The 15,598-nt window shown below is 45.2% G+C and overlaps 1 protein-coding gene across 7 annotated transcripts in view; it reads left to right on the top strand.

The window, feature by feature from the left end:
• Positions 1-15,598, top strand: part of LOC142034537 (SAM and SH3 domain-containing protein 1-like) — a 570,133-nt gene that overhangs the window by 437,861 nt on the left and 116,674 nt on the right. The window contains exon 1 of one of the 7 annotated variants that reach the window (XM_075036018.1): positions 3,661-3,841. The exons of the other annotated variants lie outside the window; for them this stretch is intronic. Coding sequence (XP_074892119.1) covers positions 3,746-3,841 — 96 coding nt within the window. The 5' untranslated portion in view covers positions 3,661-3,745. Of the gene's footprint in view, positions 1-3,660; positions 3,842-15,598 lie in introns of those variants that run through there. 7 annotated transcript variants of the gene reach the window in all.

Raw genomic sequence — 15,598 nt, 5'->3', positions numbered from 1 at the left:
GAGAGGTTTGCATCTGAGGTTTGTGCTTTTCACAGAGGAAGAGTTTGGCCTGGTGAAGGAGATCCCCCTAAACCCTTAGTAAAGAAAGGAGTGAGATGAGCTTCTCTATGGCCCCCTTAAGCTGGAGCTAGGGTTCTGCTCTGAGTATCCCTCGAGAAGAAAGTCCATCTCTGTTGAATACAGAAGAGTGCTCTCCAAGTTGGTTAATCCTGCCTGGTGTGTAGATGTGGGAAACTCTTATTAACTGCACACCCACATGTAGCTGATGGTGTGATAGGAGGATACATTCACACGCACAGTGCATCTGCCATAACTGGGTGAAACTAGATTCACCGCATACGTGTTGACCATTTCCATCTCCTGTATAGAGATTTCCAGGAGATCAACCGTGAGGAGCTTCGTAGCTGTTCTGTGGAGGGACTTTCCATCCAGAGTGCATTGGAGTGTGTGTGAGAGCAACCATGAGCCCATGCACTGTGGGTGCCACACACTGGGGAATCCTATCAGGATCGCTGCCTCGCTGCCTAGTGCTGCCCTCTAACTGCACATTGACTATTTTCCAGGATTTCCAAATGTTAAGTGCCTGGTCAGAGCTCCTGTGAGATGTCCCAAAAGTCTCAGAAAATGGACCAGATTTATTTCTTCCCAGTAGCATATAGAGGTCCGGTACAATATGCTTCTAGAACATGGTCTTCTGTGGATGCTTGAGTTATCGTCTAGACAACTACCGATAAAAATGCAAACAAAAATTTTATTCTAACATGCAAAATTTCAATTACTTTGTAATTGTGTAGTAGCGGTTGTACCACAAACCAAATACTGCAGTCATAGCTGGGCTTCATAACCCATGTAAGGTCTGAGTTTCTGCTTGTTCTAAAACTCCCATACTCTTGTTGCAGCTGGCTTTTGTAAAATGCCCCTGGGATTTATTACTGCAGGACATTGGCATCATTAAAATAGAGGAACCCTGTGATATCTAGGAGGGGGATCTGTTTGAGGGAAGGAGAGGAGGCAATATTTTAGCATGCCATAGTCATTGAATGTCTTGGGGAAATGGCATCTTGTGAATGTCTGAAGATGAATAGATACTATAATTGCAAGACCATAGAAGATGGTAGCTATTGTAAACTGCTGTGTGTTTGTTGCGATTCTCTCATGTCAATTTGTTTCTTAAAGCAACTGCTCCTGGAGTCAAGTGATTTTGCAAGATCTTTTTGCCTTACGACCCTTTTTTTTAAATCAAAGGCTCTGTGTCTCAGATAAATTAAGGTCAACTGGCTAAGGGAAGAGTGCCGTGGCCATGCGTCATGTTCCTCTGATGAAAGTTGCTGCCTCCACAAAAGAGGTGACATCATGGCTCAGGAAGCAGCTCTTGGACCACCACGATTTATAATCTAGTTTCTGTTACCTGTACTGCAAGGCTGAAAAGTGCGGATATTCAGGACCTGCTTCTGTAAGTAGTGTAGTCATCCTTGCACAGGAGCAATGACCTCCATTGGCAGGGAGGGGCAAGGCAAGTGGGAGTGCTGCCCCTTGCACCTATTTGATCTTAATCTATTGCTGCCTGAGTCAGAACAATGAGGGGGTTTTAGACTTTGTGCTGCAGAGTTGTTGGTTTGGTTTTGGGTTTGTTTTTTTTTTTTAATATGGCTCCAAACTATAAAAAAGACAGTGTACGGAAGACAGTGTGCACAAGACAGGCCCAGAATATTTAAATCCTGAGATCAACAGTGTGCCTTGTTCAGATATTTTTAAAGTAGGTTGACATTACTATTGTTAAGTGGTTCAACATGGATTTCAGAGGGGCACTAAGTAAATTACACCCGACTAATTAAACCAGTTTTGAGTTATGCAAGCCATCTCAGAGTACTGAGAGACTGCACTGGCACGCCTTTATCCTCATACTTCATTGGCTTATAGTTGCATACAATTTAAAGGTCAATTAGTAGAGATTTCATACCTGGATTGGGCCTTTCATTATTTCTCATTACTAGTCAATAATGTGATGAATTACGTAATGTGTATCTTATATGTGAATCCTAAAGAAGGGTCAATAAAAATGTGCATATTTCTACATCTTCGGTGGTTTCTTTACCACTTTCAGCATAATCCTCTTTCAGATTTTCTACCTGTGCTCCCCACCTCCTTTTCTCTGTTCTGCATGTGCTGTTTACCACTCCAGCAAAAGCCATAGTTAACGCAGTGCTTAGAAAAGTCTCGACCCTTTCTTTGCATACCAGTTGCTGAGAAAGGAAGCATTTTGACCAGCTTTTCTCTCTGGTGCCAGCCTCCAAAGTAAAAGGAGCAATCTTTGAGAACAAAAAAAGAGCATCGCTGGGAATGTGGAGAGAAGAGGAGGAGTGCAGCCACCCCTCTTCTGATTTATGCCTTCTCCAGAACTATTTTTAGCCCTGTTAGCAAATGGTATCATTTGTTGCTCCAGGCCGTGCGGTCAGTGCGAGCCTTGTCAGCTGTGGGGCTGGGGGGAGCCCGGTGCCGGCCAGAGAGCCTGGGAGGGGAGCGTGGGTGCCAGGCCAAGCCCCAGGTTGTGTTTGGGTGGTGCAGGGCATGTAACATCCAGCCTGGCAGAAAGCGGGGCTGGTGGGATGCTGGAGAAGCTACGAACTGCTTGATGATATGAGCTCTTAAAGTGCTTGGCCAGTGTGTGAGAGCTGCGTACCCATTAAATAAGTCACTTCCCCCCCCCCCCGTGCAAAAAGGTGCCTCCAATAAGCAACAGCTTGAACCAGTAGTGTTCCAAGGTGCATCTAACCATTTCAAAGCTTAAGGATGAGCACTGAGACACGGAGGAGTGAGGGATTTCCTCGCCGCGGGAGCCAGGAGCGAGGCAGCGGGCAGGCCGGGAGAAGGACCCCGTCCCGTCAGGTCATCCTCCTGCTCCTTCCACCCCGCGGGCAGGGGTTTGGGCACCCGTATTTACGGTACCTTCCCCAACAAGTATGCTCGTGTGTATCCGTGTGCATGGGCGCTCAGCTGTTTCCTAGGAAGTGGGAGCATCCCCATTGGTGTCTGTAATTAGTGATTATTTAATTTCACTATAATGGGGGGAGGGGGAGTAAAGTAATGGGAAGCAGGACGTATGGAAGGAGGAAGGGCTTCCACAGTGCTTCCCCAAGGAGAGCTTTGCCTTTTACGATACAGTCGGCGACAGATCTCCCCTCTCCTCAGGGGAACGATGGGATGCCGGTACTTAAACCAAAAATCGGAGTTAACCGGGCGCCTCTTCCCGTGCCGGCCACGTAAGGAGAGCGGCTGGCACCGCCGCCCGACTACTCGTCCCGCGGCGCTAAGACGACGCTGTCGACTTCGCCGCCGGAGCTCCCGGCGTCCAGGTGAGGCGCTGGCACGGGGTGAGGGCCGGTCGCCGACGAGGGTGAGGGCCGGGGGCGGCGCCGGGGCCCTTTGTTGCCGCCCCGGGGCGGCCACGTGCGCCGGGCGAGCCCACCGGCAGGCGGGGGGTGCGGGGCCGGCCGGCGGTGGCGGCGGGGAGCGGAGGAGGAGGAGGAGGGGCTTTGCCGCCGGGTGGGCGCCCCCGCCGCGCCGCAGTGGCACCGCCGGCCGCCCTGTCGCTGGGCCGAAAGTTTGAGGGGGGGCGGCGGCGGCAGGGACGGCCCGCGGCGTCCCGGGGCGGGCCGGGAGCCGAGCGGGGCGGGCGAGGCATGGCGGGGCGGGGCGGGCCGGCGGCGGCGGGGAGCCGGCGTTGATCCGGCGGCCGGGCCGGGGCATGGAGGGGGAGCGGGCGGGCGGCCCCGCCGCCCCGGCGGAGAGCGGCACGTCGGAGGCGTTCGCCCAGCTGTGGGCCGACGTGATGGGCATCCTGGTGAGTGGGGCCGGGGCGGCATCGGGCTCGGGGGCAGCCTGCCGTGGGACGGGGCGGGCCGCGGAGCGCCGCTCCCCAGCACTGCTCCCCCACCACCACCCCCTCCCCGGTGGCGGGCGGCGAAGCCCTGTCCGGGACGGCGGGTCTCCCCGGCACCTGCTGCGGCGTCTGCCCCAGCGGGCGAGTGTGACCGCCGTGCGGGCTCGGACGTCCCAGGCAGAGTGGTTCCGTGGGCGAAACCCAGTATCGTATCGGCGACCGCTTTCGTCTGGGCTTCGGCGGAAAGTTTTGTGGGCTGTCAGCGTAGGAGAGACGCGAGCCCGGCGCGGAGCCCCGCCGGGGAGCCGGGTTGGGGTCGGGGGTGTTGACCGGACCGGACCGGAGCGGACCCCGCGTCTGTTTACACGCCCAGAAGCGCTTGTTCGGGCTGGTCAATGGGCGCATTGTTTCCTGTTGCTCCGGCACGCTGGCAGATTCAGTTAAATTCGGGCGCAAGGCTGGTCTCTTGCTGCCTTTGCATTCCACGCACGTGTTTTCGGCGTCCCGGCGCCAGGCGCGGGTGAAGCCCCGTGTCCCCCGGGGCAGGGCCGCCCGGCCCGCAGCGCTGCCCGGTTGTGCTGCCGGGTGCCGGTTTTGGAGCTCTTATTCCCGACGGTTTTTTGGAAGCGAGTTGCTCGGTTACGGCCCGTGGAGTTTCTGCGCTGGTGATCTTCTGAGGAGGGACTAATCCTCGTAATTCACTGGTTACAAACAAAAGAGATGGCCCCAGTAACAAGGGCTCAAGGAATTATATTTAGTGGGCACGTAGCGTACCAACAGGATGGACTGGACGGCAAACAGTAAAAATACAGGGAGAGTCAATTCTTTACTTCTACTTGCAGCGAGAGAATAATATTTACTTTAGGTGGAAGATGATAATTACCACAGAGGACTGCCACTCAGCAAAAAAACAAATACTGATGTTATATACGTACTGGAGCTGGCAGTTTTCCAGTGATGAGGAACGTGGTAATCAACAGTGGAGTGCCTGTTTATTCATTTTAAAAGCAAATGAATAGGCTTGATGCGTATTAATTTTTGTTGTTAACATTTAACCAATAGACGTTAAAGAATATTGTTAGAAATGCCTTTTGGAAAACTCAGAACGGTTACAGAATTGAAGAGATAATTTAATTAGTGTTTTATGCTGTGGTTTTTTCTCCACATGGACTTTATTGTGAGTACTCAAAGTAAGATTAAAAAACCTGCCTCATTCCTGTTCTTCGTAGAAATTCTCTGTTGACATGGCATTCGGTTTAATAGCACCCGGCTGCGTACACTCTTTCACTGTTAATGATTTTAATCTAAGAATGCAAGCAGAGTCAGTTCTGCCAGTTTGTAGGAAGCGCACAGTTGGTACTTTATGAACAGTCTCTTTCTCTCTCTTTCTGGCAGGTTTCAGTACTGCATTTAGTAAGAGGAAAGTGCTATTGGATGCCTGGGAAGGAGTGTTTGAGGAGGCCAGACCAACAGCCTAGCACGCTGGAGCTCAGTGCAGAAAAAGATCCGATTCTCACACCACTAATAATTTGAATAGGTTTCTTCTGGCTGTACAAGCTAGTTTCCTTCCTGGCAAAATAGAGCTATTTAATTATTTGTCTTCTAATAAAACTAAGCTAAAGTCATTTGTCTTAGAGTTGGTCTGCTTTACGAGAAGGAAGCATCTTGTAACTAGTTGCTAGTTTATATCAGTTACAAATATCACCCAGCTCTAGTATCTTTTCTTACTGCAGTGTTTTGTGTTGCAACACAGTTAAGATATGAAAAGATAACCTTGTGTTGGGTCTCGAATTATAATTTATCTGAGGGAGGACAGAAGCTCTTTTCACTGCAAGTTGTCAGCTTTCTTCAGATTTAGGTTTTTTTAAAGAGTTCCTAGTCTTTGTGGCTGCAAAATATGTCTTAATATGAAATGAATATAAACTTATTTAGTGCTCTGTCCTTGTCTGAAGGTGAGGAAGAGGTAGCTCCAGTGCCTTTTTCACCACTCCTCTTTGCGGTACATAGAGCTTTGTCCCTTTCAAACCTGTGCTGCAACAGGCAAACAAACAGTAAACTAGATTTGTGGCTTCCAAATAGAAGTCTTTGGATGGTTGCTCATGGTCCATGAGGCCACAACAGTGGCCTGTAGAGCTGGCTTACTTCTTTGGTGTTGTCAGTGAAGCGAGAGTATGAGTCTTAAGCTCCTGGGATTTACAGTAATTCGTGATGAAAAACATCTAGGGAGCACAGAGGTAGACACTGGAGTGATTCACTGGGAACGGCTCTATGAACGAAGAAGTCAGTGCAGCAATAGGCTGGCTAAGTTGGCTCTGCAACCATAGGAACACACTAGCAGGGGGGAAGAGGCAGGAGAGGAGAGCCAGGATCTTGGGAGGGGAAAACTACAATGAAATTAAGAAAGGTGATCATGAAAAGTTTGTTGATCAAATGAGAGAGAGAAAAAATTGCATTCTTAAGCAATGATCGTAGGATGATGCAGGTTAGAAAGGACCTCAGGCGGCATCTAGCCCGACCTTGAGCTGAAGCAGGGAGAGCTGAAGAAGGGGGAGCGCCGAGGCCAGGTGAGGTTGCTTGGGGCTTTATCCAGTCGGGTCTTGAAAACCTCCAGGGACAGAAACTGCATAACCTCTCTGCGCAGCCTGTTCCACAGCTTCGCCGTCCTTACGGTGAAAAAGATGTTCTTTGTAAAAATGATGAAATGCCTGATTCTGTCCTCCTCACGCTGAGGAGTTACAGCAGTGGGGAGGAGGAGGGGAAGATGTTGCCTTCCTCCCACTGGCCCTGCTGGGGGCATGGTGGTGGCCATGGTGGTGTCTCCTCTAGGTGCAGGTTTAGGAGGAGAGGCCATGGAAGTCAGGCCAGCTGGTATTTTGGTACTGTAGTTACTTAAAATATAAACAGAGCCCCTCTCACTTAGTGGATAAATATATTTTATTGTTTGTGTACATTCAGTTAAGTTCCTTAAAATAGGACCTCGTTAGCAGGAACCTGTGATGGCAGATCCCAGGTCCGGAGGGGAAGCAAATACTTTTCAAGTGCTGCTTGTAAGCAGTATATTTTACGGACTTTGAAGTCGCATAATAACTCTCTCTATACTTGACAAATACTGAGTGTACTTGCAGCTGTACTGGGATTTTGCTGAAGTAAATGCTACTTTTCCCTTTTGCACTTATTCTAATGAAATATTTCATAGGTGCAGCTGTGGTATAAGCACCTCAAAGCTATTTGTGCTGTTAATGGAGCTCAGTAGATAACATAATTATATTTAAAAGCTTTTGCTTAGTCTGTAGCAAGCACATGTTGGAATGTACTGGTTAATTACAATTTGTAGTGTTCAAAGCAGCAATGGCTGGTGGAAGTCTATTAAGGTTTTAGAGAGAGATTGCAGTAGGTGGATCATGAGTAGTAATATAGAAGTCCTCTGCATCCCCCAGACTCAACACCGTAAAAAGGGATATTTTTGACATAGCATCACGTATTGATGCAATGATAGCAAGCTCTTTGTTGCTAAGAGTGTGAAGGTTTGTATGTGATCAGATCTGAGAACAAATCGTAATACGAAGTGAAAATCATGAACTTTATTCTTTTAAAGATGTGCTTTTGAAACATGGGCTATTGACCTTACTACAGGGAAGACACTCTAGTGTCTGTCTTGTTTATGGGATGTTCTTCCTTCTTGCATAGCATGGCTGGAACAGGTATCTGGGTCAAATCTTGACATTAATAAAATTACTGGCAAAACTCTGGTCAGTGTTGATAGAGCAGGGATTTCACTAAAGAAAACTATTTGTGTGAAGAGTTTTTGCTTCAATGGCCAAGATGCAAAAGATAGAGGAACTTGCAAGAGATGCAATGAAATTAGAAGTCTTTCCAGCCTTTTATTTCAAAGTGATAGATAGTTTCCTGTTTCAAACTTGAATCAATTATAAAAGCTGAAAAAAAGAAAATTCTTTATTTTTCGATAATATTTTGCAGTTATACTAAGAGAAAACAGTGCTTTCCCGCTGTCTGCTGTTAGCTAAAGAGAACAGTATTTTGAGGACAATAAAGCTCACTTGGGTTTGTACTGGGAGCCCTAATATTTACATATATAACCTATCTTGCTCTCCATGTTTCAGTGACTATTTGAATTTCTTATCAAAGTAATAAAGAAACAAACTGAAAGAGAGAAAGACGCCAGCTGATAATACTACTGTGATAACATGTAATTACATACTGGCTAACATACTTTGGGGAGAGGCATTTGATGTTAAGCTAGGGAGCCTGGATATCTGGAGAGATCGGGGAAGTAGATCCCTGACCGATAAAAGCAGTCAGAGGACTGCCAGGAGGAGCTGTGGCAGCTCACACCAGCTGCAGATTTCTCCCAGGGTTGCTCTTCCTTAAACCATTGTTAGTTCGCTGTGACCTCCTGTGGAAATTTCTGTAGTCTGTTGCTCTCCCAGTGTCTCCTTCAGGTGACTCCATTTCTCCGATGCCTGCTTGGCACCGAGAGGCCACTCCAGCTGAAGCCGTCGGTGCTCAGCATGGTTCTGTGGAAAAGCACAGGCAACCAACTAGCTACTCCAGGTAGAACGTGCTTTTGAAAATGCAATGTACTCATTTTTTTTCTGATTTTTATTGACATGTTGGCGAAATGGCTGTGGCACTGTGTAATTAGCTCAAAAAGTACTTTGGGACATTCTGATTCAAAACATTTTTGTTCTGACTTCTACTTTGGAGTGCATTTTTAAAGCATATCCCAGTTGCAACAGCAAGGATGAACCCAGAAGGCCTGGCCTCTGCTTTTCAAACTAGCAGGTATTGTTTTTTCTATTTTACAAAACCATGGAGTGTATTTTCCTTTCAAATAAAGAAATCAAAACAGAGAGTGACTGTCAGTTTAGGTGTTGGATTCAATTTTATATTTTAAACTTAACCTGTTGCATCTCCTTTCCCTCTCATCTCCATGCAATGTTGCACCTAGCAATGCTAATGCTTTTATGAAGAAAGACAGCTCATAGAGATAACCTTTGGTCTAGGCTTTTTCTTGCATGTCAGGCCACATAAAACAGATGTCTCCATCAGAGAGCTTAGTCCCCACAGGACCCTATGCAGTCAGGAATGATAAGAGGTTTTGGTTCTGGTGCCCTCTTCGTTCTTTCTTGAAAACAAACTCAAGGTTTCCGTGGCCTTTGAATTGCAGAGGAAAGAGTAGGGAAGATTTTTATATACCTGTTCTATGTCTGCTATGAACTGCTGTTTACTAGAGAATAACCATAAATTTAAGGTAAACTTGAATCTTGGTGATAACATTTTATTTTCCACTGTGTTGCTGGTTTGCTGTGAATACCAGCTCCATTATCAATATGTGGAAATACTCTTTTTCCTCATATTTACTTACATTTTGAAAGTCAATCAACCAAGCTCTCTCAGTCTTTTAAGAGCAGTGGAATACCAGATTGCCAGAGTTTGCCTGTAATGATGCCTCCTTCCTTTTGTGGATATGAAAAAATGGCAGTCTCTAATCAGCAAGAAAATGTCAAAATTGGTGTGGAAAATGGAAAAGTGTTGCACATGCAGGACAATGAGGACTTCAAGGGATTTTATTATGTGGAATGCATATTGGTTACCATTTTCCGTAGTCAGGTGAAAAGCTCTTATTTTTAGTGCGTATCTTGGAGCAACTGACGTTTTACAGGACTAGATAATGATTAACTTATTCTGATGCTGTCTAGAAAGCAATGTAAATTAGCACTGATTGCACGAGATGCTGTGCAAACGGAGGAGCAGAGAAATTAAGCCATGTGAGCTGAGTGGAGGGAGTGGGGTGCAGCAGAGTGGGGTCACTGCTGGACACGGTGCAGGGCCGAGGGATGGATGAAAGGGGCAGTGCCCAGGGCAAGGGAGTTTGAGTGTGAGGGGAGAAAGGACTTCCCCGTCCTTCCAGACCCCAGTTGAACTGCTCCAGCTTTGGCCCTGGGCTCGGCTCCTTCAGGACTTTTTGCCTTCCAGAGGTGGCATGGTGGAGGAGAGGATGCTGGTGTGCCCAGCCCTGCTGCCTGTGCCTTCCCGGGTTTCCCTCCATCATTTGGAGTCTCTGGTTGTAGCTTTCCTTCACACAGCAGCACAGGCTTTCTCCTTTTCTACTAACCCCATTGTCACAATATTAATGGTTGTAGAGCCCATGTTGTGCTCAGACTTCAGGAGGTTCAGTAACACAGGATGAATAAGAACTACCTTACAGTGACCCAGCAAAGAGATGTGTCACAATACCTGTTTTAACATAAAGTGCTGCTAATAATTTTCCAATTTGTGATTACGTGATGCAGGCTAATGAACCTGCTGCTTTGTCTGTTGCCATTATTGGCGGTGGGATGAGGAAGGTGGTTGTTGTGACTGTGGGAATGCTGAGGTGGCTTTGCAGGAATTTGGATTCCAGGTTTTTCGTGAGGAAATGAACAAAAAGAAGGAACTGGGTTTAATATGTGCAAGTCCATAAAAATTAAGTTTCTACTGTAAGAGCGTATTCTCCATAGACGCGTGTTGTGTGATTAGATAAAGAGATATGAAGGGCTTTTATTTCTCACTGTCATCAAGAGACTTAACTGTCCCATTGTCAGGAAAAAAAATTACCACATAGTTCACTGAAACACATTCGAACCCAGGAGTTCACAACACAGATTTCCATTATGGAAAATAACTACTTCGAAAATACAAGGAGCAGCCCCTACCACACTGCAGTAGCTGTGGTGTGGGTCAGGTGTGGGCACGCTGGCTCTGCTTTGATCCTCTTGAGGTGAGGGGAACATTTTTCCTGGCTTACGGTAATAGCAGACCTTTCGTGTCTACTGCCATGTTTTGAAGCACAAAGTTATAATGTACTATTTTTATTTGAACTAAGATTAGTATAATAGAGTACTTAATGGTTTAAGTTTTAATGACACCTGGATAAGCATTTTTGAGCTACATACTAGTTTTAGATACGCATTTCCTCTGAAGAGTTTGAGATTGAGGATTGTATAACCTATCTGGAAAACAGTTTTAAGCAGAGTATAACTGGAAAATTAGATGCACAAGCTTAAAAATATAATAAAACAATGATTTATAAATCACACTTTCAGGCTTTTTTATGGAAAGTCATACAATACATTGGAGAACTGGTTCCTAATATCCATGTCGTGATCTCGTTGGAGTGCTCTTGTGGGTCTGCTCTTCCACAACAAGCCCATTAGATTTTGGTGATTTGATTTACCTGTGGCCCTGCATGAACATGGGGATATGCTATTGAGATCAGTTTACATGATCAGACCTCCAGATGGAAAAAAAATATGGTGGTTCTTCTGTGCATGGGTAAACACACATTGAAGCTTACAAGCATGGTAATATAATTATCATGAACATAAATACATCCTTTTCTGTTTCATTATTGTCACTGTATTTGTGGTGGTAATACAATGCTTTTTGCTCTTTGGTAACAGCATGCTAAAATTTTATAACACAGCATTCTCCACCTTCAGTATATTCTCTGTGTGGGAGTGTGTGCATAAAGGAGATTAGGTAACTATTTAATGCAATAATAAAAGCAGTACTTTGAAACCTTTGCAGTGAGTGTGACGAGAGTCAGTAGATGGTAGTGAAAACAGTACCATGCTTGTTACAATATTAAATCGAGAGTACATGAGCAATCTGTTGATTGCGGGATGCTTCTAACCCTTTTGCTTGGAACTGAAGATGCTTTGTGCAGTGCTGATGGGTATGATGGAAACAAAAGATGAAGAAAAGAACAAAAGATAAAGGGTCTAATTTCTGCCCTGTTTACATAAAAACTTCATGAGTCTAAGGGCCAAAGTTTATTTATACTGGAGCAGAGTATGGCCCTGTAGGTTTTCAACAAGAAAGGAAAAAACTTTTGTCATTCCTTCACAAGTTCGGATGAGTTGAGCCTCCTGATCCTTCCAATGCCAGCACCAAGTCGACCCTGCTGTGCAGAGCTTGTTCTCTGCTCAACTGTAACCCCAGTCTAACTCGATGGAGGAAAAAATGGATTTGAGAACACTTACCATGAGAGCTCATTGCACCATGGTGGCACTGTTAAAAGTCCTTTCAGTGAGTGTACGTCCACAGCTGGAGCTTGGGTGAAAACATGTGCTAGGGCTGATTGCATAGCATTACATTGCACTTCAGGAAAAAGGCATTTTGGAATTTTAAGGTATTTTGCTTGCCAGAATAATATCTTAACAGTCATAATATATACCTCTAGATGTGATATGTCATTTCTGTAGAATCTGGTTTTTATGCATTTACAACTGGGAAGATGTTTGGGTGTTTGTGTTCTGTCTATAATCTCTGTTTATCTGTATCTGTTACAGTTCTGAAACATATTCATCCTCTTCAGATTTTGTGCTTGCAGTCTTCCAGCAGGACCTTCCCATGTATTCCAACTCAGCTGAAAGGGTTTTTTACACCAGCAATTTCTAGTGCAATCCTAGGGATGGAATGCAAATTGACGATAGTTACTTTCTACTGCTAAATTGAAGCTCATCTCTTTTCACCATCCCTGTTAGACGTATTTCATAGTTATCAATATCACTGCATAGACTTAAATGTAGCCTTCAGTTATACAGAATAATTTTTAATACTTGTGAGTTTTGGAGTTTTCAGTGTTTGGCCAGCTTAGTGCAGTAGCTCTGAAAACTGACAATAAATGCTTTGCATTTAAACTGAAATGTATACTCTGTGAGGATGAAAATAAGAAAACTTCTGTTTTATACATAAGTATTTGTATTCATACATAATATACACCACAACTTGCAGGTTGTGATTTCCACTCCATTATTAGGCTCCTTTCCCACCTTAGAATTCATAAATAACCATTGTAAAACAGAAAAAGGCATGGGCAGGCTGCATGTTGTATGTCAGTCATGGTTTCTGTCTTCAGGTTTCCAACTTCAAGATGATTATATGTTTACGCTTCAAAAACTCAATGCTTGAGTGTGTTGCGGGAATGTCATGTTTTATACAAAAGTTGGGGAGAACAATTTCCATGTGCAACATTTTATAAGTTATGTAATCTGATAATAAAGTAATAAAGAGACTGTATTTCAAAACCCAAAAAACTGGTAAGGTGAGGAAATCTCTAGTTGAGCAAGCAAACAAAAACTCATGTTCAAGTGTCGCATTGGGAATACCAAGAAGTAGAGCAGTTGATGGGCAGTGGAGCAGGGATGCTAGGGCCTGTGGCACTAAGCCATGTTGGCTGGTTTCTGACCTGTTGTTCGTTGGATTTACATGATGCTTCATGTCAGAGTGAGGACTAAATAGGCTCAGAACAGGTATTTGCTTTTTGCTATCTCTTGCATATAAATGTGTTGTTTTTTTCAGCACAGCAAGCACAATGAGGGATCTCCACCACAGAAGCTGTTTGTGTTCCTGCTTTCCTTGAGGTCACTTGCAATTTGCCCCTGATTTTGGTGGAAGTAAGATCAGGCTGTGCGCAGGCTGCTTATATCCCTTGAAAAATGTTGACAGCAGAGGTAGCTCCAGGTACCGCAGTGAGGGCACACAGGCACTGACGTCCCTGCGCCGCTGGAGCACTGGTGTGGCTCCAATAGCAGGCATCTCTCTCTCTCTTCCCCCGCTGGACGTGTTTCCTTAGGTCGGTCTGTTTTCATTTCTCGGGAGAAAAAGGGCTGAGAAAAGGCAGATTTTCTGCTGGTGGGGCATGTTGTGAATCTTTGTACATGGCAAATTCTTTGGACGTTTTTCTCTGTTTTTACATACCATACTTTCAGTTTCTCTGAGGCTGTGTTTTCCTTACAGAGGAAAATGGCAAATTCCTGGTGTCTCTTCTTGATTATCTAAGTTTCTCTGTCAGTGTTGCAGCTTGTATGTGGAAGTTCCTACCTTGCTTGCTGTGCACTGTACAAATACAAATTGAAAATGCATATTTTCTGTTATATTTCATTTTGTGATGATGTGTCCTGTTTGTTGTTTGCAGAGGTTTGGGTGAAAGGTCTATTTTATTTCTGGTTTCATCACTGGAGACTGCTCAGTTATAAGTAGTGCAAGATGGTTCTCAGTCCTTAAGAATTCTGTTTTCTTCTTTAATTACAGCTACCTTTATTCTGAGCATTTTGTGATGAGGCATGAAATGGAGTCTAATCCTGTGTCGTCCCCCTCCACTGTGGTGGCATGTTCTGTTGTGTACCGAATTGAAGGGATCCTGGGACGTGTTGGCTCAGTGGGGTATATTGTTTCTTGCTCAGCCCAGATCCAGCAATGTGTTGTTTAGATTTTGTGTCCGGGAGTGAGTATGTATGTGCAGATGGATAAACTTTGTAAAACCTAAGCTTTGCATGATAGCTATCTAAACTCAGGAAGTTAGCAGAGAACATAAGGTCAAGGACTTAATCAAAATATTGGCATGACGATGAAGAACAGCTACCTTCCTACCGCATATGGTGCGTGTTCATGCATGAATGAGAAGGGAAAGGGATGCTTCTGCATATCCTTGTTACAGACCTACTCATGATGAGTCTCATTGGGTTTGGTCAGTGTGGAGGTTCAGTTCCTAATTACCAAAATTGAAAGAAAAGAAAGAGGTGGATGTTCTCAGTGTTGCTTTTTCTCTCTGATGGAACAGTACTTTCTTCGAGTAATCTTTGCCAAGTTACTTGTGGTTTTTAATCCTCGTCTCAAATATACTTAGAATAGAAAAGATTGTAAAAATTTTCATTTTTCATCTGCCAAACCTAATTACAACTACTACAAAATGCTTACAGATAGTTGTTTATTTTGTAAACTGCCATGAAAAAGAGAGGGGAGGGGGGTAAAAAGGTATGTTAGCTCCTCTCTGGCCCTTCTGCCTTTCTTAGGTAGATGTTGATGTATGGGTTTGAGCAGTTTAAAAAAAAAAAAATTAAAAAAAAAAGCAATGAGGTTTGTTTTATTTTTTTTCCTCCAGTCTCATGCCTGCCTCTTTCAGGAAAATACCTCTCATATAAAGAGGAAACTGAGGATGGCAAAGGATGGAGGTGCAGTGACTCAGTGTCCAGAATTGTATTTCTGTGGCTAGAAAGGCAAAAAGAGAGTCCCAGCTGAGAAGGGTAACTTGCAACTGCTAGGAAGAGGGATTTAGGAGTATCATGTGAGAGGAAGAATTGCCGCCTTCGCGGCAGGAAGCAGCTGGAGTACACACAGGGACCTTGGCAGGGGAAGGTCAGCACGCAGGCTGGCTTCGGGGAGGCCCAGAGGAGGTGGCTGAGCGGTGTGGATGGGCTGGGAGCATGTGGGAAGTAAATAAGGGAGTTCTAAGCCCGGTTCAGAAATGACAGGGCTCACTCCAGGTGCTGAGTAGGGATGTCAGAGAGCAAAGTAAGCCTTCGTGTCTTGCCCCTTGTTTTGATTTTGCTTGAAGACAGATACAGACTATAGGTGGGTAACCATTGATGTGTGTATGAGTCATGTAGAAGTATGCCATTTAGGTATTACCAGCAGATGCTTCCAATGGGTGATTTGTAGCAGAGGGCTGGTTAGCTACAACAGGCTAAGGATGAGAGTGTGATTTACCATTTCACTAGAGACAGTCTGATGCCCTGACTCCCTGTTCACATGTAACTCATTCTGAACCAGCCTTTGCATTTCGGGTTGTACCTCTCAAGCTTTGGAGAGATCGCCACATCTGAAGATGTGTGATTCTCCTTTCTCCCTGAGAGAGTCATACAGCAAAATCTT

Source organism: Buteo buteo, chromosome 9, assembly GCF_964188355.1.
Source record: "Buteo buteo chromosome 9, bButBut1.hap1.1, whole genome shotgun sequence".
In the NCBI taxonomy this organism is placed as follows: Eukaryota; Metazoa; Chordata; class Aves; order Accipitriformes; family Accipitridae; genus Buteo; species Buteo buteo.
This window is presented reverse-complemented; position numbering and strand designations above follow the sequence as displayed.